This window comes from Piliocolobus tephrosceles, chromosome 13 (genome assembly GCF_002776525.5).
Source record: "Piliocolobus tephrosceles isolate RC106 chromosome 13, ASM277652v3, whole genome shotgun sequence".
Taxonomy (NCBI): domain Eukaryota; kingdom Metazoa; phylum Chordata; class Mammalia; order Primates; family Cercopithecidae; genus Piliocolobus; species Piliocolobus tephrosceles.
This window is the reverse complement of record NC_045446.1, coordinates 45,861,187-45,886,478: the sequence shown is the minus strand read 5'-3', so window position 1 is coordinate 45,886,478 and position 25,292 is coordinate 45,861,187. Positions and strand designations below refer to the sequence as shown.

At 41.0% G+C, this 25,292-nt stretch overlaps 1 protein-coding gene across 3 annotated transcripts in view; it reads left to right on the top strand.

The window, feature by feature from the left end:
- LDHC (lactate dehydrogenase C) overlaps positions 1-25,292 on the top strand; it is a 50,034-nt gene that overhangs the window by 7,486 nt on the left and 17,256 nt on the right. For all 3 annotated transcript variants that reach the window (XM_023230966.1, XM_023230967.2, XM_023230968.1), the window contains exons 4-6: positions 11,783-11,956; positions 19,019-19,192; positions 22,850-22,967. In XM_023230966.1, the coding sequence (XP_023086734.1) occupies positions 11,783-11,956; positions 19,019-19,192; positions 22,850-22,967 (466 nt within the window). The remainder of the gene's footprint in view (positions 1-11,782; positions 11,957-19,018; positions 19,193-22,849; positions 22,968-25,292) is intronic.

Sequence of the window (25,292 nt, the reverse complement as noted above, 5' to 3'; positions counted from 1 at the left end):
ATGTTATGTTATGTTATGTTATGTTATGTTATGTTATGTTATGTTATGTTATGTTTTTGAGACAGAATCTTGCTCTGTCACCCATGCTGGAGTGCAGTGGTGTGATCTCTGCTCACTGCAACCTCCACCTCCCAGGTTCAAGAGATTCTCCTGCCTCAGCCTCCCAAGTAGCTGGGATTACAGGTGCATACCACGATTCCCAGCTAATTTTTGTATTTTTAGTAGAGACGGAGTTTCACCATGTTGGCCAGGTCTCAAATGCCTGACTTCAAGTGATCCACCCACCTCAGCCTCCCAAAGTGCTGGGATTATAGGTGTGAGCCACCACACCTGGCCATATTTTAAAATTCTTGAAAACATATTCAACCTTCAATTTCTAATAATACGGCAGGATAAATACCTGGATTAATCTTTTGCTGTAAATGAGAATACTCCTGCATAAAATATCAAATTAAAAAAATCAATCCTTAAGAAAGAATATGCTCTTAACAAAAAAGCATTTCCACAACAGGTACTGAATGAGAAAACCAGAGCGTTAAGCAGAGCACTGCAGCTCTGATAGCTCTTTTTACACTGATAGCATTAGCCAAACATGGTGGACATCAATTTTGGTATTCACTGACTCATAAAATTTAGGAGACCATAGACAGAGCTTGATTTGGGGAAATCACCCCACAAAGCTGGTACCTTAGTGGACTAAGCCAGAGGTTACTAAACTTTTCCTGGAAAGAGTCAGACAGTAGATATTTTAGGTTTTTCCAGCTACGTAGTTCCTATTATACCTACTCTGCTGTCGTAGTGCAAAAGGAAGCCACAGACAATAATACATAAGCAAGTGGGTGTGGCTCCAGTGAGACTCTATTTACCAAACAGGTGGCAGACCAGATATCGCTTGCCTGCCAACAGTAGTTTACCATTGCCAGAACTATGCCATTAATGTAATGATGATCTACAAATAATTATTCTCTCCCTGCCTTTGGGGACTGCAAATAACATTGAATGTCTTAGACACTTTAGTGGGGGAAAATACCTGCTAAGGATTTGGAACCACAAGCTGGCTTTTATTTGAGTTCCAGAAAACCTTAAGCAATCAGATGATATCTGGAGGAAACTCACTTTATTTCGGGCCTCAAGGAACTTCCACAAATAAACTTCCAGAGAAAATGAACATCTCACAATAGAAACAATTAAATCTGCAAGAAAAGGCATGAGCAAGAACCAGCATAACAGAAACATGCCACTATAGATTTAAAAATTATCAAACACAAATTATAAAATTAATATGATTATTCTACTTAAAAAATAAAGGACAGACTTGAACATATCAGCATGAGACAGGAAACTATAAAAACATTTAAAAAATAACAAAATATAACTTATAAATGTGAAATAAAAACTCATTGGAGCCAGGCATGGTGGCTCAGTCCTGTAATCCCAGCACTTTGGGAAGCTGAGGCAGGTGGATTGGTTGAGATCAGGAGTTGGAGATCAGCCTGGCCAACATGGTGAAAACCTGTCTCTACTAAAAATACAAAAATTAGCTGGGTGTGGTGGTGCATGCCTGTAGTCCCAGCTATTCAGGAGGCTGAGGCAAGAGAATCACTTGAACCTGGAGGCAGAGGTTGCAATGAACTGAGATGGCACCACTCCACACTCCAGCATGGGCAACAAAGCGAGACTCCGTCTTAAAACCACCACCACCACCACCACCACCACCTCTATGGATATAATGATAGATTAGACACATTTAAAGAGAGAAGTGGCAAATCTAAGGCAATTACCCAGAAGACAAGAAGTGGAAAATATAACAGGTTAAGAGTCATGGAGGATAGAATCATCACATTTGAAGAGATTATGATTGAGCATTTTTGAAGACCACTGAAAAATATCAACCCACAGATTTAAGAAGCCAAATAATCTCAAGATAATAAATACAGTATCCCTACCTGGACATATTCTTGTGAAATTGGAGAACACTAAAGGCAAAAAGGAGTTCATAAAAATTGTCAGAGAGAAGATAAATTACCTGTAGAGAAGGGAGAGCGTGACAATAGCAGCAGTGAAACCAGAAGACAACGGAATGATATTTTTAATGTGCTAAGGGAGGAGTAAGTGTCAATCTGGAATCTACCCAGCAAAAACATCTTTCAAGACCAAGGACAAAGCTGGGCCTGGTAGCAGACTGAGGCAGAAGGATCACTTTGAGACCAGCCTGGGCAGCATAGTGAAATCTTGTCTCTTAAAAAAAAAAAAAAGGAACACTGAATGAAGATATTTTCAGAAATAGACTGAGACAATTACTGTCAGACCCTCCCTAAAGGAAACACAAAAGTATATATCTCAGGCAAAAGAAAAGTGATCTCACATACAAGATCTGTGATGCAAGACAAAAAAGGGCAGAGAAAATGGTAAATATGAAGGCAAATCTAAATAAACATCAATTGTATAAAACTGTAGTCTTGGGGATTAAAAAAATTTTAAATATAGCATATAAATCTATGGTGAGGGGGGATAGTGATGAATGAAGTAGTGTCCTAAGTTTCCTTTGTCATTAGGGAAGCAGGAAGTGTGGTGATTGAACTTTGATAAGTTAAAAATGCATGTTGTAATTTTTTTTCAAATTTTTATATGTTATGTTATGTTATGTTATTGAGACAAAGTCTCACACTGTCACCCAGGCTGGAGTGCAGTGGTATGATCTCAGCTCACTGCACCCTCCGCCTCCCAGGTTCAAGTGATTCTCCTGCCTCAGCCTCTCAAGTAGCTGGAATTACAGGTGCCCACCACTGAGCCTGGCTCAGTAGAGATGTAGTTTTAGTAGAGATGGAGTTTCACCATGTTGGCCAGGCTGGTCTCTAACTCCTGACCTCAGTTGATCTGCCCACCTCAGCCTCCCAAAGTGCTGGGCTTATAGGAGTGAGCCACCATGCCCGGCCTCAAATTTTTAAATAATTTTTAAAGAGGTGAGGTCTAGGTCGGATGTGGTGGCTCATGCCTGTAATCCTTTGGAAGGCTAGGCAGGCAGATCACTTGAGGTCAGGAGTTTGAGACCAGCCTGACCAACCTGGTGAAATCCCATCTCTACTAAAAATACAAAAATTAGCCAGTCGTGGTGATGCATGCCTATAATCCCAGCTACTCAGGAACCTGAGGCAGGAGAATCACTTTAACCCGGGAGATGGAGGTTGCAGTGAGCCGAGATCATGCTGTTACACTCCAACCTGGGTGATAAGAGTGAAACTCCATCTCGAAACAAACAAAAAACACAAAGAGACGGGATCTTGCTGTGTTGCCCAGGCTGGTCTCAAACTCCTGGGCCCAAACGATCCTCCTGTCTTGCTCAGCTGGGATTATAGATGACATGGTCTAACTTCTGTGACAACTAACAAAAGAACAGAAAGTTTTAAATTCGTAAAGGGGTCCGGGCATGATGGCTCATGCCTGTAATCTCAGCACTTTGGGAGGCCAATGCAGGTGAATCATTTGAGGTCAAGAGTTCAAGACCAGTCTGACCAACATGGTGAAACCCCATCTCTACTAAAACTACAAAAATTAGCTGCATGTGGTGATGCATGCCTGTAATCCCAGCTACTCAGGAGGCTGAGGCAGGAGAATCACTTGAACCCGGGAGGTAGGGGTTGCATTGAGCCAAGATTGCTGCCACTACACTCCAGCCTGAGCTATGGAGTGAGACTCTGATCCAAAAAAACAAAAAAATTAGTAAAGAGGAAGAAGTAATATTAGATAAACATACCAAATGAATTAAAAAGAAGATAGAAAAGAAATATAAGAGGAGGACAGCATATGAAACTAAAAGTTTAGCAAGGATGACAGACAAAGTTAGTAATCAGAAATTGAGGCCGGGCATGGTGGCCCATGCCTATAATCCCAGCACTCTGGGAGGCTGAGGTGGTGGATCACTTAAGGCCAGGAGTTCGAAACCAGCCTGGGCAACATGGCGAGACCCCGTCTCTACTAAAAATACAAAAATTAGCTGGGCGTAGTGGTGCACACCTGTAATCCCAGCTACTTGGTAGGCTGAGGTAGGAGAATTGATTGAACCCGGGAGGTGGAAGTTGCAGTGAGCCGAGACTGTGGCAGTGTATTCCAGCCTGGGCGACAGAGCGGGACTCCATCTCAAAAAAAAAAAAAAAAAAAAAAAAAAAAATCCATTGTATTTCTGTATGTCAAAACCAGGCAAAAGAAATGTAAAGCTATTATTTACAATATCATCAAAATAGGAAATACCTGGGATAAGAGCTTTTGTGCAGAAAACATACCACCTCATTAGAAGATATTAAATGTCAGGCTGGGACCCATGTGGTACCTGTAATCCTAGCACTTTGGGAATCCAAGGTGGGAGTGTTGCTTTAGTGGAGGAGTTTAAGACCAGCCTGGGAAACATGGTGAAACCCTGTCTTTACCAAAAATACAAAAATTAGCTGAGCATGGTGATGTGTGCCTGAGTCCCAGCTACTGGAGATGCTGAGGTGGAAGGATGGCTTGAGCCTGAGAGGTAAAAGTCACAGTGAACTGAGGTTGCACCATTGCACTCCAGCCTGGGTGACATGTCTCAAAAAAAAAAAAAAAAGAAAAATCAAAACCAAAAAAAAAAAAAAAAAAAAAACCCTCAAAGAATATATTATCTAAATAAATGAGGGGAGGCTGGGTGCAATAGCTCACGCCTGTAATCCCAGCACTTTGTGAGGCGGAGTCAAGTGGATCCCTTGAGGTCAAGAGTTCGAGACCTGCCTGGCCAACATGGTGAAACCCTGTCTCTGCTAAAAATACAAAAAATTAGCCGGGCATGGTGGCACACACCTGTAGTCCCAGCTACTCGAGAGGAAAATAAATAAATGAAGGGATATTCCTTGTTCATAGAAGTCTCAATATTGTAAGCTATCCATTCTTCCCATATTGATTATATGCAATCCTAGTCAAAACCCCGCAGGTTTCGTTATTATTGGACATTCCAAACTGATTCCAGATTTATTATAAAGCACTAATTGTGTGCAGAGACTTAATCAGGAGACAATATAAAAGATTGTTATATAACACTGATAATTTTCTAGATAAATAGGAAATTTATGGACCTTTAAAATTGTTCTAATGGCAGCAGTTATGGAAAAAATAAACTGGTACCACACACACACACCCTACCTGATACCACACACAAAAATCAAATCCAGGTTGGTTAAAGACTAAAATGTGAAAAGCAAAACTTCAAAGTTTCTCTTTAGAAGATAATGTAGAATATTCTTATGACCTGAAGGTAGGGACTGATTTAAACACAAAGACACAAAAAGCATAATCAATAAAGAATACAAAGTTAAGAGTGTTCACAAAAATATGATGTAAAAGAGTGAAGAGACAAGCCATAAACTGAGAGAAGATATTTGCAGTGTTAACATCTAACAAAGGAATAGTGTTCAGAATAAAAATACTTGTATTAATATAATATTTAAGGGCCGGGCGCAGTGGCTCAAGCCTGTAATCCCAGCACTTTGGGAGGCTGAGACGGGTGGATCACGAGGTCAGGAGATCGAGACCATCCTGGCTAACACGGTGAAACCCCATCTCTACTAAAAACTACAAAAAACTAGCCAGGCGAGGTGGCAGCGCCTGTAGTCCCAGCTACCCGGGAGGCTGAGGCAGGAGAATGGCGTGAACCCAGGAGGCGGAGCTTGCAGTGAGCTGAGATCCGGCCACAGCACTCCAGCCTGGGTGACAGAGCGGGACTCCGTCTCAAAAAAAGAAAAAGAAAAAAAAAAAAAAATATATATATATATAATATTTAAGAAAAATATGTACAGCTCAATAGAAAAATCAGAAAAGGCTTCAATAATTTACAAAAGAAGACCCTCAAGTGGCTTATAAATACAGGGAAAAAAACTCAATAACCAAGCACAGGAAAGTAAAAACCATTATCATTATGCCATTACCCACCCACTAGATTGGTAAAAGTGTGATACTGTTCATGAGGATGTGGAACAGTAAGTGCTGTCATACACAGTGTGTAGGAGTATAGTAAAACCAATTAAAGAAACAAGGTTGGCCGGGTGCAGTGGTTCACGCCTGTAATCCCAGCACTTTGGGCGGCCGAGGTGGGCGGATCACAAGGTCAGGAGTTTGAGACCATCCTGACCAACCTGGTGAAACCCTGTCTGTACTAAAAATACAAAAATTAGCCAGGCGTGGTGGTGCGCGCCTGTAATCCCAGCTACTCAGGAGGCTGAGGCAGGAGAATCACTTGAACCCAGGAGGCAGAGGTTGCAGTGAGCCTAGATCACAGCAGTGCACTCCAGCCTGGGCAACAGAGCAAAACTCCATCTCAGATAAAAAAAAAAAAAAAAAAGAAAACCCACAAGTTTGTCATTACCTGGTGAAGTTGAACATGAACATATCCCACAACCCAGAAATTACACTTTTAAGTATATTCCCAAGAAAACTTATGCACATGTGCACTAGGATACATGCACAAGAATGTATTGTGGTTTACTTTGTAGTAGCCCCAAACTGTAAACAAGTCAATGAATCCCAGTACTAAGTTGTGTATATTATGCAGTGTAATATTGCACAGCAGTGAAAGTGAAGGAACTACAGGGACACACATTAACATGGATAAGTATCAGATACATAGTGTTTAGTTAAGGGAATACATACCTTATGATTCAAAAACAGGTAAAATTTACTATGTAATGCCGGGTGTGGTGGCTCATGCCTGTAATCATAGCACTTTGGGAGGCTGAGGTGGGCGGATCACTTGAGGTCAGCCTGGCCAACGTGGCAAAACCCTGTCTCAACTAAAAATACAAAAATTAGCTGGTTGTGGTGGCACGTGTCTGTAATCCCAGCTACTCAGGAGACTGAGGCAGGAGAATCACTTGAACCTGGGAGGCGGAAGTTTAGGTGAGCTGGGATCATGGCACTGTACCTGGGTGATAGAGTCGTCTCAAAACAAAACAAAACAAAACAAAACAAAACAATTAATATGTCATTTAAACATGCATAGGTAGTAAAACTTTTTAAAAAGTGATGTTGTGATTTTTTTGCCAGCCACAAGAATGGTTGATAGATATAATCTATTAGAAGCATGCAAGGGCTTCCAAGGTGTTGACAATGTTTTATAAATTTGGGGATTTTTTTGTTTTGTTTTGTTTTTGACAGGGTCTTGCTCTGTTACCCAGGCTGGAGTTCAGGGGTGTGATCATAGCTCACCACAACCTCAAACTCTTGAATTCCTGGGTTCAAGCAGTCCTCCCACCTCTACCTCTGGAGGACAAATGTGAACTAGGTGTTTACTGTGTAGTTTTGGCAGAGTTGTTTAATATTTTTAATTTTTTTCATTAAAAAATTACTATATTTTAGAGACTAGGTCTTGCCCTGTTACCCAGGCTGAAGTGCAGTGGCAATCAGCTCACTGCAATCTCAGCCTCCCAGGTTCAAGTGATTCTCGTGCCTCAGCCTCCCCAGTAGCTGGGATTACAGGCATGAGCCACCATGTTCGACCTTTTGTGTGGTTTTAACAGAGTTGTTTAATGTTTTATAAATTGAATGTATATTTCTTATATGTTCTATATGAAATATTTCACAATAGAACATTTTGAAAATAGATTTTGTGAGGTCGAATGGGGAAGAGCAATGATGGAACACCATTGATTATCCACAATTTTTAAAAAAATTTTTAGTTTACGAGATGGCTGTTCATGGGCACAATCACAGCGCACTGCAGCCTCTAACTCCCGGGTTCAAGTGACCCTCTTGCTTTGGCCCCCTATGTAGCTAGGACTACTATGCCCAGCTCCACAGATATTTTAAATTCTGTGGTGCCTGGAACATAGAAGGTGCTAAGATATTTATGGGCCAGGCGTGATGGCTCACGCCTGTAATCCCAGCACTTTGGGAGCCTGAGGCACGTGGGTCACCTGAGGTCAGGAGTTCAAGACCAATCTGTCCAACATGGCAAAACACTGTTTCTACTAAAGGTACAAAAATTAGCTGGGCGTGGTGGCGGGTCCCTGTAATCCCAGATACTTAGGAGGCTGAGGCAGGAGAATCACTTGAACTGGGAAGGCTAGGTTGCGGTGAGCTAAGATCATGCCACTCCACTCCAGCCTGGGTAACAGAGCAAGACTCTATCTCAAAAACAAACAAACAAACAAAAAGATATATTTATGGAAAGAAGGGAGTAATGTGAAATCAGAACCTATTATTAATATTATGGTGCTTATGATTAAGTTCGAGGTTTAAATAAGACATAACCATGGGAAGATAACATATGCTCTTATAAAGGACTTTTTGATAATTATAGGCAGTAAGTGGTATAAACAAATCTGTGAAGAAAGTGGTATTTATGAATACGATAAATAATGAATGATATGACGGCTTTGTGTCTTATTTTTATGTCAGATTTTCCAGGTGCCCCGATCCTATTAATGCCATCATTTCCTTACCTGTTGTATATTTTTCTTTCAAAATATAACCACATGTCATTTTTGAATGATATGATAAATGCTTGGGGATATCTAGCAGAGGAATTGGTATTTGAAGAGGTACTTGACTAATAATAATATTAATTGCTAACATTTATTGAACATTTAATACACCCCGTTGAGTACTTAATGTATATTAACTCACTGAGTTATCTTCTTAAGAACCATATTTTTTAAAAGGCTATTAGCGGCCAGGCGTGGTAGCTCATGCCTGTAATCCCAGCACTTTGGGAGCTGAGGCGGGTAGATCATGAGGTCAGGAGTACAAGACCAGCCTGGCCAAGATGGTGAAACCCCGTCTCTACTAAAAATACAAAAATTAGCCGGACATGGTGGTGGGCGCCTGTAATCCCAGCTACTTGGGAGGCTGAGGCAGGGAATTGCTTGAACTTGGGAGGTGGAGGTTGCAGTGAGCTGAGATCGCACCACTGCACTCTAGCCTGGGTGACAGAGCAAGATTCCACCTCAGAAAAACAAAAACAAAAACAGGCAAACAAAAGAACGCTATTAGCTTGACCTTGTAGATGAGGAAGTGAGAGTTAGAGGGGTTGGCAAAGTAATTGTCCATGGTTACACAGCTAGTAAGTGGCAAAGTTGGGGAATAAAGGCAGTTAGACCTCAGAGCTTTTGCTCCAGACCACTGTAGTTTATGGTCTCTTTGTGGTTATATTTACAAAGAAAAATAAATAACAGGTAAAGAAATGATGGCACTAACAGGACCAGGGCACCTGGAAAATCTGACATAAAAATAAGACATAAAGCTAGTAAGATAATTTGGAGCCAGATTTTTTTTTTTTTTTTTTTTTTTTGAGATGGAGTCTTGCTCTGTCAGTCAGGCTGGAGTGCAGTGGCACAATCTCGGCTCACTGCAACCTTCACCTCCCGGGTTCAAGTGATTTTCCTGCTTTAGCCTCCTGAGTAACTGGGCTTACCACACGTGCCGTCACACCCAGCTAATTTTGTATGTTTAGTAGAGACAGGGTTTTACCATGTTGGCTAGGCTGGTTTTGAACTCCTGACCTCAAGTGATCCACCCATCTCAGCCTCTCAAAGTAGCTGGGATTACAGGTGTGAGCCACTGTGCCTGGCCAGAAATGCCATCTTTCTAAATTTGCCTTTCTAGTTAAAATCTTTACTGGGGTGGGAAAAACAACAGTGTTCATATTTCATAACTTATCTTCTCTTTTGGATTAGAAAGATACAAGAATCACCACAAATGAAGATGTAACGTTTTAAAAATTAAGTAGATTTCATTTTTTTTTCTTTTCTTTTCTTTTTTTTTTTTTTTTTTTTGAGACAGAGTCTCACTCTGTCACACAGGGTGTAGTGCAGTGGCGTGATCTGGGCTCACTGCAACCTCCACCTCCTGGGTTCAAGCCATTCTCCTGCCTCAGCCGCCCTCCCCACCCTGCGCCGAGTAGGTGGGATTACAGGTGCGCACCACCATGCTAAGCTAATTTTTTTTTTTTTTTGGAGACAGAGTCTTGCTCTGTGCAATCTTGCTCACTGTAACCTCCGCCTCCCGGGTGCAAGCAGTTCTCCTGCCTCAGCCTCCTGAATAGCTGGGATTATAGGTGTGCGCCACCATGCCTAGCTAATTTTTGTATTTTTGGTAGAGACATGTTGGTCAGGCTGGTCTTGCACTCCTGACCTCAAGTGATCCGCCCACCTCAGCTTCCCAAAGTGTTAGAATTACAGTTGTGAGCCACCACGCCCAGCTATTAGATTTCATTTTCTAAAAGAACATGAAAAGTTGAGATAGATATAGAGGATATTTTAAGTAATTTTTTACATCCATATGGTAGATAACTTTCAGCTATATAGTGCTTTTTTAAAAAGTCCAGTATGAGGCCACATGTGGTGGCTCATGCCTATAATCACAGCACTTTGGGAGGCTGAGGTAGGTGGATCAGTTGAGGTCAGGAGTTCGAGACAAGCCTGGCCAACATGGTGAAACCCCATCTCTCCCCAGAAATACAAAATTTAGCTGTGTGTGATGGTGTGTGCCTGTAGTGCCAGCTACTCAGGAGGCTGATATGAGAGAATCAAACCTGAGAGGCAGACGTTGCAGTGAGCTGAGATGGCACCACTGCACTCCAGTCTAGGCAACAGAGTGAGATCCTATCTCAGAAAAAAAAAAAAAAAAAAAAAAAAGGCCGGGCGCAGTGGCTTAAGCCTGTAATCCCAGCACTTTGGGAGGCCGAGACGGGCGGATCACGAGGTCAGCAGATCGAGACCATCCTGGCTAACACTGTGAAACCCCGTCTCTACTAAAAAATACAAAAAACTAGCCGGGCGAGGTGGCGGGCGCCTGTAGTCCCAGCCACTCGGGAGGCTGAGGCAGGAGAATGGCGTGAACCCGGGAGGCGGAGCTTGCAGTGAACCGAGATCCGGCCACTGCACTCCAGCCTGGGTGACAGAACGAGACTCTGTCTCAAAAAAAAAAAAAAAAAAAGTACAGTATGAGTTAGTAAGAGCTACATCGTAGTGACACTGTATTCAACAGGTGAAACAACTGGTCATTTAGTACATAGTTTATTTTCTTGTGTGGGTCAAGAACTTGTTTGTGATTGAAACCCAGTCCCTTACAATATTAGAAGTAAATACATTCTCACTCTTAGACTCTTGAAACAGACACATAAATTCTCAGAGTTCTAAGTCTTTATTCATTTTGGTCTTTTTTTTTTTTTTTTTGAGACGGAGTCTTGCCAGGCTAGAGTACAGTGGCATGATCTTGGCTGACTGCAACCTCCGCCTTCCAGGTTCAAGTGATTCTCCTGCCTCAGCCTCCCAAGTAGCTGGGACTACAGGCATGTGCTGCCACGCCCAGCTAATTTTTGTATTTTTAGTAGAGACAGGATTTTACCATGTTGGCAAAGATGGTCTTGATCTCTTAACCTCGTAACCCGCCCGCCTTGGCCTCTCAAAATTCTGGATTACAGGCGTGAGCCACCACGCCCGGCCTCATTTTGGTGCTTCTAAGAAGGCAGAGAGCTGACTTTCATTGCCTTGGGCCTTCATAACACATGGGAATTTGGGCAAAAGGGGGTGTTAGTTTCTATTGTTATAAAAATTTTTGAGGTAGCTATGTGAAAGTTGGCAAGTCATAGTGACAAGGCTTCCTTCAGATTATACAGGTTAGAAAAGTCCGTTCATCTCCAAAATGCCAGACATAAAGGTACATGGATACTTTAATATAGTACTAAGAATATACAATAGAGTTTTAAGGAGTTAAGGCACAGTGGTTATGGTAATCTTGATCCTAATATAGTGTTTTGTTTCCTTTTTAGATTACAGTGTATCTGCAAACTCCAGAATAGTTATTGTCACAGCAGGTGCAAGGCAGCAGGAGGGAGAAACTCGCCTTGCCCTGGTCCAACGTAATGTGACTATCATGAAATCAATCATTCCTGCCATAGTCCATTATAGTCCTGATTGTAAAATTCTTGTTGTTTCAAATCCAGGTGAGTCTTCTCTCTTCCATTCTTTTTTTTTTTTTTTTTTTGAGACGGAGTCTTGCTCTGTCACCCAGGCTGGAGTGCAGTGGCGGGATCTCAGCTCACTGCAAGCTCCGCCTCCCGGGTTCACGCCATTCTCCTGCCTCAGCCTCCCGAGTAGCTGGGACTACAGGCGCCCGCCACCTCGTCCGGCTAGTTTTTTGTATTTTTTAGTAGAGACGGGGTTTCACAGTGTTAGCCAGGATGGTCTCGATCTTCTGACCTCGTGATCCGCCCGTCTCGGCCTCCCAAAGTGCTGGGATTACAGGCTTGAGCCACCGCGCCCGGCTATTCTCTCTTCCATTCTATTGCATAAGGATGATCTTTCCACACCATTCCTTTAAAAGAATCAGCTTCATTGAGGTACAGTAAATTGCACTCATTTAAAGTATATAATGCAATGAGTTTTGATAAATGTAATCACTCATGAAACTACCACCATGATCAGGATACAAAACATTTCAGTTACCTCTGAAAGTTTTCTTGTGCCTCTTTGCAGTTCATCTCTCATTCTGCACTGGCTCCATTTTCTGGAATTTTATATGAATGGAATCATGCTGAATGTAGTTTTTTCTACCTGACTTCTTTCACCCAGCATAATTATTTTGGGATTCATCCATATTATTGAGTGTATCATATTGTTCCTTTTTTAGTGCCAAAGTATTCTTTTGTTTATACATTTTTCTTTTTTTTTTTTTTTTTTTTTGAGATGGAGTCTTACTCTGTCCCCCAGGTTGGAGTGCAGTGGTGTAATCTTGGCTCAGTGTAACCTCTGCCTCCCAGGCTCAATTGAGCCTCCCACCTCAGGCTCCCCAGTAGCTGGGACCACAGGCATGTCCCACCACACCCAGCTAATTTTTGTATTTTTGATAGAAGTGGGGTTTCACCATTTTGTCCAGGCTGGTCTGGAACTCCTAAGCTCAGGCAGTCTACTCGCCTTGGCCTCCCAAAGTGCTGGGATTACAGATGTGAGCCACTGTACCCAGCCATTGTTTATACATTTAAATTGCTATTTTATTCATGTGTTTTTTGTTTATTCATCTGTTGAAACATATTGAGGTTATTTCCAGTTTTGGACTATTATGAATGAAACTAATATCATAATTTGTGTGTAAGTAATTTTGTGGTCATATGTCTTTATTTCTCTTGGGTAAATACCTGGGAGTAACATAGGTAGGTTATATGGTAGGTATATGTTTTACTCTATCAGATATTACCAAACCGGTTGGGCATTGTGGCTCATGCCTGTAATCCTAACACTTTGGGAGGCTGAAGCAGAAGGATCGCTTGAACCTAGGAGTTTGAGACCAGTGTGGGCAACATAGGGAGACCTTGTCTGTACATAAAATAAAGTAAAAAAGCTGGGTATGAAGATTGCGTAAGCCTGAGAGGTCTAGGCTGCAGTGAGCTGTGGTTGTGCCATTGCCCTCCAGCCTGAATGGCAGAGTGAGACCTTGTCTCAAAACAAACAAACAAACAAACAAAAACAAACAGAAATAAACAACCAAAAAAGAAAAAAAAAAAGTTTTAAATTTTAGCCAATCCAGGCCAGGCATGGTGGCTCACACCTGTAATACCAGCAACACTTTGGGAGCGTAAGGCAGGTGGATTACCTGAGGTCAGGAGTTCAAGACTAGCCTGGCCAGGTAGTAGTGAAACCCCCATCTCTACTAAAAATACAAAAATTAGCCGGGCATGGGGGCAGCCGCCTTTAATCTCAGCTACTTGGGAAGCTGAGGCAGGAGAATCACTGGAAGAACCCTGGAGGTGGAGGTTGCAGTGAGCCGAGATCTCGCCAGTGCACTCCAGCCTGGGTGACGAGAGCCAGACTCTGTCTCTAAATAAATAAATAAATGAATAAGGCAGTTGCAGTGGCTTACGCCTATAATCCCAGCACTTTGGGAGGCTGAGGTGGGTGGATCACTTGAGGTCGGAGTTTGAGACCAGCCTGACCAACATATAGAAACCCCATCTCTATTAAAAATACAAAATTAGCCAGGTGTGTGGTGGTGCATGCCTGTAATTCCAGCTAGTCAAGAGGCTGAGGCAGGAAAATCACTCGAACCTGGGAGGTGAAAGTTGTGGTGAGTCGAGATGGTACCATTGCACTCCGGCCTGGGCAACAAGAGTGAAACTCTGTCTCAAAAAATAAAAATAAAAATAAATAAATAAAATAAAATAAAATAAATTTTAGCCAATCCAGTATCATTGTGTGTGTTTGTGTGTGTGTGTGTGTGTGTGTTTGTTTTGTTTTGTTTTGTTTTTTGTTTTTGAGATGGAGTCTTTCTCTGTCTCCCAGGCTGGAGTGCAGTGGCATGACCTTGGCTCACCACAACCTCCCTGTTGTGGGTTCAAGTGATTCTCCTGTTCAGCCTCCCATGTCGCTGGGACCTCAGGTGCACACCACCACGCCTGGCTAGTTTTTGTATTTGTATTTTTAGTAAAGACGAGGTTACACCATGTTGGCCAGGCTGGTCTCAAACTCCTGACCTCAGGTGATCTGCCTGTCTTGGCCTCCCAAAGTGCTGGGATTACAGGCGTGAGCCACCGTGCCCAGCCAGGGTTTTCAAGGTAAATGATCATGTCGTCAGCAAACAGGGATAGTTTGACTTCCACTTTACCAATTTGGATGCCCTTTATTTCTTTCTCTTGTCTGATTGCTCTGGCTAGGACTTCCAGTAGTATGTTGAAGAAGAGTAGTGAGAGTGGGCATCCTTGTCTTGTTCCTGTTCTCAGAGGGAATATTTTCAACTTTTCCCCCATTCAGTATTATATTGGCTGTGGGTTTGCCATATATGGCTTTTTTGTTTGTTTGTTTTTTTGAGACGGAGTCTGGCGTGATCTTGGCTCACTGCAACCTCTACCTCCCAGGTTCAAGCAATTCTTCTGTCGCAGCCTCCCAAGTAGCTGGACCACAGGTGCACATTACCACACCCAGCTATTTTTTGTATTTTTAGTAGAGACAGAGTTTCACCATATTGGCCTGGCTGGTCTTGAACTCCTGACCTCAGGTGATCCACCCACCTCGGCCTCCCAAAGTGCTGGAATTACAGGTGCGAGCCACCATGCCCGGCCCATAGATGGCTTTTATTCCATTAAGATATGTCCCTTGTATGCTGATTTTGCTGAGGGTTTTAATCATGAAGGAATGCTGGATTTTGCTGAATGGTTTTTCTGCATCTATTGAGATGATCATGTGATTTTTGTTTTTAATTCTGCTTATGTAGTATATCACATTTATTGACTTGTGTATGTTGAACCATCCCTGCATCCCTGGTAGGAAACCCACTTGATCATGGTGGATTATCTTTTTGACATGTTGTTGGATTCGATTAGCTAGTATTTTGTTAAGGATTTTAACATCTATGTTCATGAAGGATATCAGTCTGTAGTTTTCTTTTTTGATTGTGTCCCTCCCTGGTTTTGGTATTAGGGTGATACTGATGAGAGAATTAGGGAAGGTTCCTTCTTTCTCTGTCTTATGGAATAGTGTCAAAAGGATTGGTACCAATTCTTCTTTGAATGTCTGGTAGAATTCTGCTGTGAATCTATCTGGTCCTGGACTTCTTTTTGTTGGTAACTTTTAATTACCATTGCATTCTCGCTGCTTGTTATTGGTCTATTCAGGGTATCTAATTATTCCTGATTTAAGCTAGGAAAGTTGTATATTTCCAGAAATTTATCTATCTCTTCTAGGTTTTCTAGTTTATGTGCACAAAGGTGTACATAGTAGCCTTGAATGATCAGTGGTGTCAGCTGTAATATCTCCTGCTTCATTTCTTAATGAGGTTATTTGGATTTGCTCTTCTTTTTTTTTGAAACAGAGTTTTGCTCTTTCACCCAGGCTGGAGTGTAAGGGCGCAATTTTGGCTCAATGCAACCTGTGCCTCCCAGGTCCAAGTGATTCTCCCACCTCAGCCTCCCGAGTAGCTGGGATTACAGGTGTCCGCCACCATGCCCAGCTAATTTTTTAATTTTCAGTAGAGATGGGGTTTCATCATGTTGGCCAAGCTTGTCTGGAACTCCTGACCTCAGGTGATCCACTCGTCTTGCCTCCCAAAGTGCTGGGATTACAGGTGTGAGCCACTGCACCCAGCCTGCTCTCTTCTTTTCTTGGTTAATCTTGCTAATAGTCTATCAATTTTATTTATCTTTTCAAAGAACCAGCTTTTTGTTTCATTTATCTTTTGTATTTTTTTGTTTCAATTTCATTTAGTTCTGCTCTGATCTTGGTTATTTCTTTTATTCTGCTGGGTTTGGGTTTGGTTTGTTCTTGTTTCTCTAGTTCCTTGAGGTGTGACCTTAGATTGTCTGTTTATGGTCTTTCAGACTTTTTGATGTAGGCGCTTAGGGCTATACATTTTCCTCTTAGCATCACCTTAGCTGTATCCCAGTGGTTTTGATAGGTTGTATCATTACTGTCATTCAGTTAGAAGAATTTTTAATTTCTATCTTGATTTCATTTTTGGCCCAATGCTTATCCAGTAGCAGGTTATTTAATTTCCATGTATTTGCATGGTTTGGAAGGTTCCTTTTGGAGTTGATTTCCAGTTTTATTCCACTGTGGTCTGAGAGTGCTTGATATAATTTCAATTTTCTTAAATTTATTGAGGCTTGTTTTATGGCCTATCAGCTGGTCTATCTTGGAGAAAGTTCCATGTGCTGTTGAATAGAATGTGTATTCTGTGGTTGTTGGATGGAATGTGCTGTATGTATCTGTTAAATCCATTTGTTCCAGGGTATAGTTTAAATCCACTGTTTCTTTGTTGACTTTCTGTCTTGATGACCTGTCTATTGCTGTCAGCGGAGTATTGAAGTCCCCACTATTATTGTGTTGCTGTCTATCTTATTTCTTAGGTTTATTAGTAAATGTTTTATAAATTTGGGAGCTCCAGTGTTAGGTGCATATATGTTTAGGACTGTGATATTTTCCTGTTGGAAGAGCCTTTGACCATTATATAATGTCCCTCTTTGTCTCTTTTAACCACTGTTGTTTTAAAGTTTGTTTCGTCTGATACAAGAATCGCTATCCCAGCTTGCTTTTGGTGTCCCTTTGCATGAAATGCCTTTTTCCACCCCTTTAAGTTTATGTGAGTCCTTGTATGTTAGGTGAGTCTCCTGAAGACAGGAGATAGTTGGTTGGTTAGTTCTTATCCATTCTGCAGTTCTGTATCTTTTAAGTGGAGTATTTAGGCCATTTACATTCAGTGTTAGTATTGAAATGCGAGATACCATTGTATTCATCATGCTTTTCATTGCCTGTGTACTTTGGGTTTTTGTTTGTTTGTTTTTGCATTTTAACTTGTGTTTTTGTTTTATAGGTCCTGTGTGATTTATGCTTTAAGAAAGTTCTGGGCCGGGCACAGTGGCTCATGCCTGTAATCCCAGCATTTTGGGAGGCCATGGTGGGCGGATCACCTGAGGTCAGGAGTTCAAGACCAGCCTGCCCAACGTAGTGAAACCCTGTCTCTACTAAAAACACAAAAATTAGCTGAGCATGGTGGTGGGCACCTGTAGTCCCAGCTACTCGGTAGGCTGAGGCAGGAGAATTGTTTGAACCTGGGAGGCAGAGGTTGCCGCGAGCTGAGATCATGCCACTGCACTCCAGCCTGGGCGACAGAGTGAGACTCCATCTCAAAAAAAAGGAAGAAATAAATTAAGAAAAAAAAAAAAAGAGGTTCTGTTTTGATGTGTTTCCAGGATTTGTTTCAAGATTTAGAGCTCCATTTAGCAGTTCTTATAGTGGTGGCTTGGTAGTGGCAAATTCTCTCAGCATTTGTTTGTCTGAAAATGACTGTATCTTTCCTTCATATATGATTCTTAGTTTCACTGGATACAACATTCTTGGCTGATAATTGTTTTGTTTGAGGAGGCTGAAGATAGGACCCCAATCCCTTCTAGGTTGTAGGGTTTCTGCTGAGAAATCTGCTGTTAATTTGAGAAGTTTTCCTTTATAGGTTACCTGGTACTTCTGTTTCACAGCACTTAAGATTCTTTCCTTTGTCTTAACTTTGGGTAACCTAATGACAGTGTGCTAAGCAAAGATCTTTTTGTGATGAATTTCCCAGGTGTTCTTTGTGCTTCTTGTATTTGCATGTCTAGGTCTCTAGCGAGGCCAGGGAGGTTTTCCTTGATTATCTCCCCAAATACCAAATATGTTTTCTAAGCTTTTAGAATTGTCTTCTTCCTCAGGAACACTGATTATTCTTAGGCTTGGTTGTTTATTGTAATCCCAGACGTCTTGGAGGCTTTGTTCATACCTTCTTATTCTTTTTCTTTGTCTTTGTTCCATTGGGTTAATTTGAAGACCTTGTGTTCGAGCTCTGAATTTTTTTCTTCTACTTGTTCAATTCTATTGCTGAGACTTTCCAGAGCATTTCACAAATCTAAAAGTGTGTCCAAAGTTTCCTGAATTTTTGATTGTTTTTTCTTTAAGCTACTTATTTAGGTGAATATTTCTCCCTTCACTTCTTGTATCATTTTTTGGATTTCCTTGCATTGGGCTTCACCTTTCTCTGGTCCTTCCCTGATGAGCTTAATAGCTAACCTCCTGAATTATTTTTCAGGTAAACCAGGGATTTCTTCTTGGTTTGGATCCATTTCTGGTGAACTGGTGTGATTTTTGGGGGGTGCTGACGAATCTTATTTTGTTATATTACCAAGGTTGCTTTTCTGGTTCCTTCTTAGCCTCCCAAGTAGCTGGGAATGTGGGTGTGTGCCACCATGTCTGGCTAATTTTTGTATTTTTTGGTAGAGACTGTTTCACCATGTTGGCCAGGCTGGTTTCAAAGTCTTGGCCTCAGGTGATCAACCCACCTAAGCCTCCTAAAGTGCTGGGATTACAGGCATGAGCCCCCACACCTGGCCAGTGCTGGGATTACAGGCATGAGCCCCCACACCTGGCCAGTGATTTGCTTCACTTTGTAGTAAATCTGTATTTGACTCTAAAACAATTCATCTATCTATTCAGGAAAAAATTTTTTTTTAAGTTACACTGAATCTTTTTCTAACATGAAATTTTCTTCTTAGTGGATATTTTGACATATGTAGTCTGGAAGATAAGCGGCTTGCCTGTAACTCGTGTAATTGGAAGTGGTTGTAATTTAGACTCTGCCCGTTTCCGTTACCTAATTGGAGAAAAGTTGGGTGTCCACCCCACAAGCTGCCATGGTTGGATTATTGGAGAACATGGTGATTCTAGCGGTAAGTATAAATCTATTATTATTATGTGACTACCCTTCTTATCTCTAATAATGCTTATTTCCTTTAAAGTTTTTTTTCCCTGATATTAATATAGTTGTATAAGTTTCATTTTGTTGGTACTTTCCTGGTGTAACTTTTACTGTTCCTTTACTTTCAATCTTTTGCATCATTGATTTAGCTATCTTTCATAAAATAGTCCACACAACATACAGCTGTTTTAAAGTCAATATGAGTGTTTCTCTTATCTGTAATACATTTTTATTTATTGTGTTTTTTTAAAACAGCTTTATTAAGACATAATTCATGATATGGTTTGGATCTGTGTCCCTGCCCAAATCTCTTGTTGAATTGTAATCTCCAGTGTGGGAGCTGGGGCCTAGTGGGAGGTGGTTGGATCATGGAGGCAGGTTCTCATGGTTTAACACCATCCGCCTTGGTACTGTTTCCACAATAGTGAGTTCCCATGAGGTCTGGTTGTTTAAAAGTGTGTGGCACCACCCCCCTCTCTCCCTCCTTCTCCTGCTGTAGCCATATAAGACACTCCTGCTTCCCTTTCACCTTCTTTCGTGATTGAAAGTTTCCTGAGACCTCCCAGGAAGCCAAGCAGATGCCAGCATTGTGCTTCCTGTACAGCTTGCAGAATTGTGAGTCAGTTAAATCTCTTTTCTTTGTAAGTTGCCCAGTCTTAGGTATTTCTTTATAGCAATGTGAGAATGGACTAATACAATTCACATACCATAAAATTCAACCAGCACAATATAGAATTCTTGAGTTTCTGATATATTCACAGGGTTGTACTAACATCACCACAATCTAAATACAGAATATTTTCATTGGCCCAAAATGAAATCCACATTCTTTCCACTACCCTAGCCCCAGGCAACCACTAATCTACTTTCTCACTCTGTATATTTATTTATTCCAGAGTTTTCATGTAAATGAAATAATATGTGATTTTAACTCTTGAGGCCACACCAACCTCTCTTTTTACTGAATTTAAATACTTAGTCTCTGCTACATGGTTAGAACTTTATACTTTTTACAGTGCTCCTTAATTGTGTCATGTATGTAAATCTTCTTTCCATCATGGCAATAAACCAATTGAGAATAAAGACTATTTGTTCAAGCATTCATTCATTTATTCAAAACATTTAAAATGCCCTTTTCTTTGTAATCCAAGAGCCATAATATAACAAATACTTTGATTTGATTTGGACAAATATTTCTTCAACCAGAGCCTTACTTGGACACTGTTGGCTTGTGTTATTGTCCTAACACAGTTATTTTTCCTGAAGGTCATTAAAACTAATTTTCTCTGGTATATTTTAATTTCTCACATTTAATATTCTATAACTTTATTTTTAGAAAACGGTATATTCTGATTAGTATTAATTTGAACATATTTAGTATTCTATTTAGCATGATTTTTCTGTTTACTTTCTCTTTTTCTGCCTTCCATTGGATCTACTTTCTTTGATTTCCTCTAATACTTTGGATTATACACTTACCTTGTAAATGGTTATCTGTAAATTTTTAACATTAATACTTGATCTCAGATGATAAATTTATTTACTGTCCTTTGGGATAATACAAAGATCTGGTTTTTTGTTTTTTGTTTTTTTTTGAGACAGAGTTTTGCTCTTGTTGCGCAGGCTAGAGTGCGATGACGCGATATCAGCTCACCACAACCTTCGCCTCCTGGGTTCAAGCAATTCTCCTGCCTCAGCCTCCTGAGCAGCTGGGATTACAAGCATGTGCCACCACACCCAGCTAATTTTGTATTTTTAGTAGAGACAGGGTTTCACCATGTTGGTCAGGCTGGTCTCGAACTCCTGACCTCTAGTGATCCACCCGCCACAGCTTCCCAAAGTGCTGGGATTACAGGCATGAGCCACTGCGCCGGGTCCCGATAATACAAAAATCTTAGAATGCTTTTAGTTTGATCATCCTCTTTTTTATGATGTTGACACCATCCTCTTTCTGTCATACATGTAATTATTAATTCCTTTTCTGTATCTGTACTGTTCTTATATCCCTCAAACTAGTTATAATTATTATTAATAGTTAATACTTGTTTCGATTCAAGTACAGGTTTGCCAGTTGTGTTGCTTATCTTTATTTTCTCCATCTAACTTCTTTGCCTGGGTTCAATTTACTTCTTCCTGAACTCTATCCTATTGGTGTTGTTTATATGACTGTTTTAGCCTCACCTTATTCTGGAATGACAGGTTAGTTGGATGTGAGACTCTAGATTGACAGTTATTCCTCCTTGGCTCTTTTTTACTATTGAGAAGTATGGTATTAATTTGGTATTCTTTTCCCTCTAATTGTTTATATTTTATCAGTCCTTTTCTTTGTTTATACTGCATTTTGCATATTGCTTAAAAATATGTATGTTGCTTAAAAATGCCTCCTATACCACACAATTATAAATAAATTCTACTACATATTTTCTAACAACTTTATAATTTTATTTCTTACATTTCTCTCTTTTATGCATTTGAAACCTATTTTTATGTATGGTGTAAGGTGGTGTTTTAGGCCTTTTTTGTGTTGTGGTAAAGAAATACCTGGCCAGGGCCAGGCGCGGTGGCTTACGCCTGTAATCCCACCACTTTGGGAGGCTGAGGTGGGCGGATCACAAAGTCAGGAGATGGAGACCATCCTGGCTAACACGGTGAAACCCCATCTCTACTAAAAATACAAAAAGTTAGCCAGGCATGGTGGTGGGTGCCTGTAGTCCTAGCTACTTGGGAGGCTGAGGCTGGAGAATGGTGTGAACCTGGGAGACGGAGCTTGCAGTGAGCCGAGATCGTGCCACTGCATTCTAGCCTGGGCAACAGAGTGAGACTCTGTCTCAGAAAAAAAAAAAGAAAGAAAGAAAGAAAAAGAAATGCCTGACAAGGAGTCGTGGCTCATGCCTGTAATCCCAGCACTTTTGGAGGCCAAGGCATGTGGATTACTTGAGGCCAGGAGGTTAAGACCAGCCTGGCCAACATAGCAAAACCCCATCTCTACTAAAAATACAAAAAAACGCTGGGTGTGGTGGCACACACCTGTAATCCCAGCTGCTTGGGAGGCTGAAACAGAAGAATCCCTTGAATCTGGGAGGTGGAGGTTGCAATGAGCCAAGATCAAGCCACTACGCTGCAGCCTGGATGAAAAAGACGAAAAAAAAAAAAAAAAAAAAGAAATACCTGAGGCTCAGCAATTTGTAAAGAAAAGAGGTTTAATTTAGCTTGTGCTTCTGCAGGTTGTACAGGCATGGCTCCAAGATATGCTCTTGATGAGGGCCTCAGGAAGCTTGCAATCATGGCAGAAGGCAAAGGAGGAGTAGATGTGTCACATGGTGAGGGCGGAAACAAGAGAGAGAGAGGAGGTGCCATACGCTTTTAAACAACCAGATCTCACATGAACTCAGAGTGAAAACTTACTCATCAACGGGGGATGATGCTAAGCTATTCATGAGGGATCAGCGCCCATGATCAGACACTTCCCACCTCCAACGCTAGGGGTTACATTTCAACATGACATTTGGAGGGGACAAACATCTGAACCATATCGAGTGGCAAACCTAACTTAAAAAGATAACACTGAATTCAAACTCCTGATGCAATATTGGGAAGAAGAGTTTATTTTAACATCTGTATTTTTTAGTGCCCTTATGGAGTGGGGTGAATGTTGCTGGTGTTGCTCTGAAGACTCTGAACCCTAAATTAGGAACAGATTCAGATAAGGAACACTGGAAAAATATCCATACACAAGTTATTCAAAGGTAATAGTCCCTATTAAGTTTCTTAATGCCTTAATAATCAGTCTTAAGAATACGTATCACAGACAAAAATCAAATAGTTGATCTTTGCCTTTTGTGAGATAAATAACTCTAGTCTTCTGAAAAATCACTAAATTCAGACTTATACATAGCTTTCTTTTTGGGGGCATTTGTCAAAAAGAAAAAGTACTTATTATTTCACAACTCATATATTTGAGAGTAATAAAAGCATAGTGATTATGACAATGGACTTTGGAGCCAGGTTGTCCAGGTTTGAAACCTTCATCATTTATTAGTGATATGATATTGGGAAATTACTTAAAATATCAGAAGTTGTTTACTCATCTTCAAAATGGTGATAATTATAGAACCTACTTTACAGGGCTACTATAGAGAGTAAATAAGCTAGTACTATTTTATGTAAAATGCTAGAACCATGCCAAGAACTTATTAAATGTTCATCATTTGACTAGATGAAACATTAAGCTAATGTAGATGATCAGAAATCAATATGGTTTTCTTATAAGTGAAGCATCTGACTCCATATGTATTAGCCTTAACAGCACGCAGGATTATTCTTCATGCTTTAGTCAAGAGTCAAGTTACATATTAATAGAAGTTATAGAACTTAAAAATTGGCTGGGTGGGGGGTGGCTCACACCTGTAATTCCAGCACTTTGGGAGGCCAAGGCGGGTGGATCACCTGAGGTCAGGGGTTCGAGACCAGCCTGACCAACATGGTAAAACCCTGTATCTAAAAATACAAAAATTAGATGGGTGTGTTGATGGGTGCCTGTAATCCCAGGTACTTGGGAGGCTGAGGCAGGAGATCGCTGGAACCCAGGAGGCAGAGGTTGCAGTGAGCCAAGACAGCGCCATTGCACTCCAGCCTGGGTGACAAGAGTGAAACTCCATCTCAAAAAAAGAAGTTAAAAATCACTTTTGGATGTTCACAGCTTGGAATATTGAACTTAACAAAAACCACAAGTCTACTATATGTATACTTATGATAAAACCCTACAAAAATGTGTAAGAGACCGAGCGTGGGGACTCACGCCTATAATCCCAACACTTTGGGAGGCCAAGGTGGGCAGATCACCTGAGGTCAGGAGTTCGAGACCAGCCTGGCCAACATGGTGAAACCCATCTCTACTAAAAAAAATAAATAAATAACAAAAATTAGCCAGGTGTGGTGGTGTGTGCCTGTAATCCCAGCTACTTGGGAGGCTGAGCCATGAGAATTGCTTGAACCCAGGAGGCGGAGGTTGCAGTGAGCCAAGATTGTGCCACTGCGCTCCAGCCTGGGCAACAGAGCAAGACTCTGTCTCAGAAAAAAAAAAATAAATATATAAAACAAAATAATAGGCTGGGTGCAGTGGCTCATGCCTGTAATCCCAGCATTTTGGGAGACCGAGGTGGGCCGATCATGAGGTCAGGAGATCAAGACCATCCTGACCAACATGTTGAAACTCTGTCCCTACTAAAATACACACACACACACAAAATTAGCTGGCTCTGGTGGTGTGCACCTGTAATCCCAGCTACTCAGGAGGCTGAGGCAGGAGAATCACTTGAACCTGGGAGGCAGCTGTTGCAGTGAGCTGAGATCTTACAACTGCACTCCAGGCTGGCGACAGAGCAAGACTCTGCCTCAAAGAAAACAAACAAATAAAATAAAAATAAAACAAAAATGTGTAAGAATTAGGGCAGAGACTAAAAAGTCACATAATGTAACAAGTGATCATGGGTGAGTTTTTATTCCCTTAAATGCCTTTTAGTTTTAAAAGTTTATATTATTTTATTTTTGGTTATAAAAAGTAACATGGCAATGTGTATGAGTACAGAGCTTCAGTTTGGGAAGATGAAAACATTTGAGAGAGGATAGTGGTAATGACTGCACAGCAGTGTTAATGTACTTAATGCCACTAAATTGTATACTTAAAAAATTGTTAAGATGATAAATTTTACCACAGTTAAAAAAGCAGTTAAGGCTGGGTGCAGTGGCTGACATCTATAATCCCAACACTTTGGGAGGCTGAGGTAGGAGGATTGTTTGAGGCCAGGAGTTTCAGATCAGCTGGGGCAACAGAGTGAGATCATGTCTCCACAAAAAATTTTTTAAAATTAGCCAGTATGCCTGTAGTCCCAGCTACTGGGGTACCTGAGGCAGGAAGATCACTTGAGCCCAGGAGTTTTAGGCTCAACTCAAACTAGCAGAGGTATGATCACACCACTGCACACTAGCCTGGACAGCAGAGAAAGATCCTGTCTCTCTAAAAAAAAATAAAAATAAAAATAAAATTAAAAAAATAAAATTAAAAAATTAAC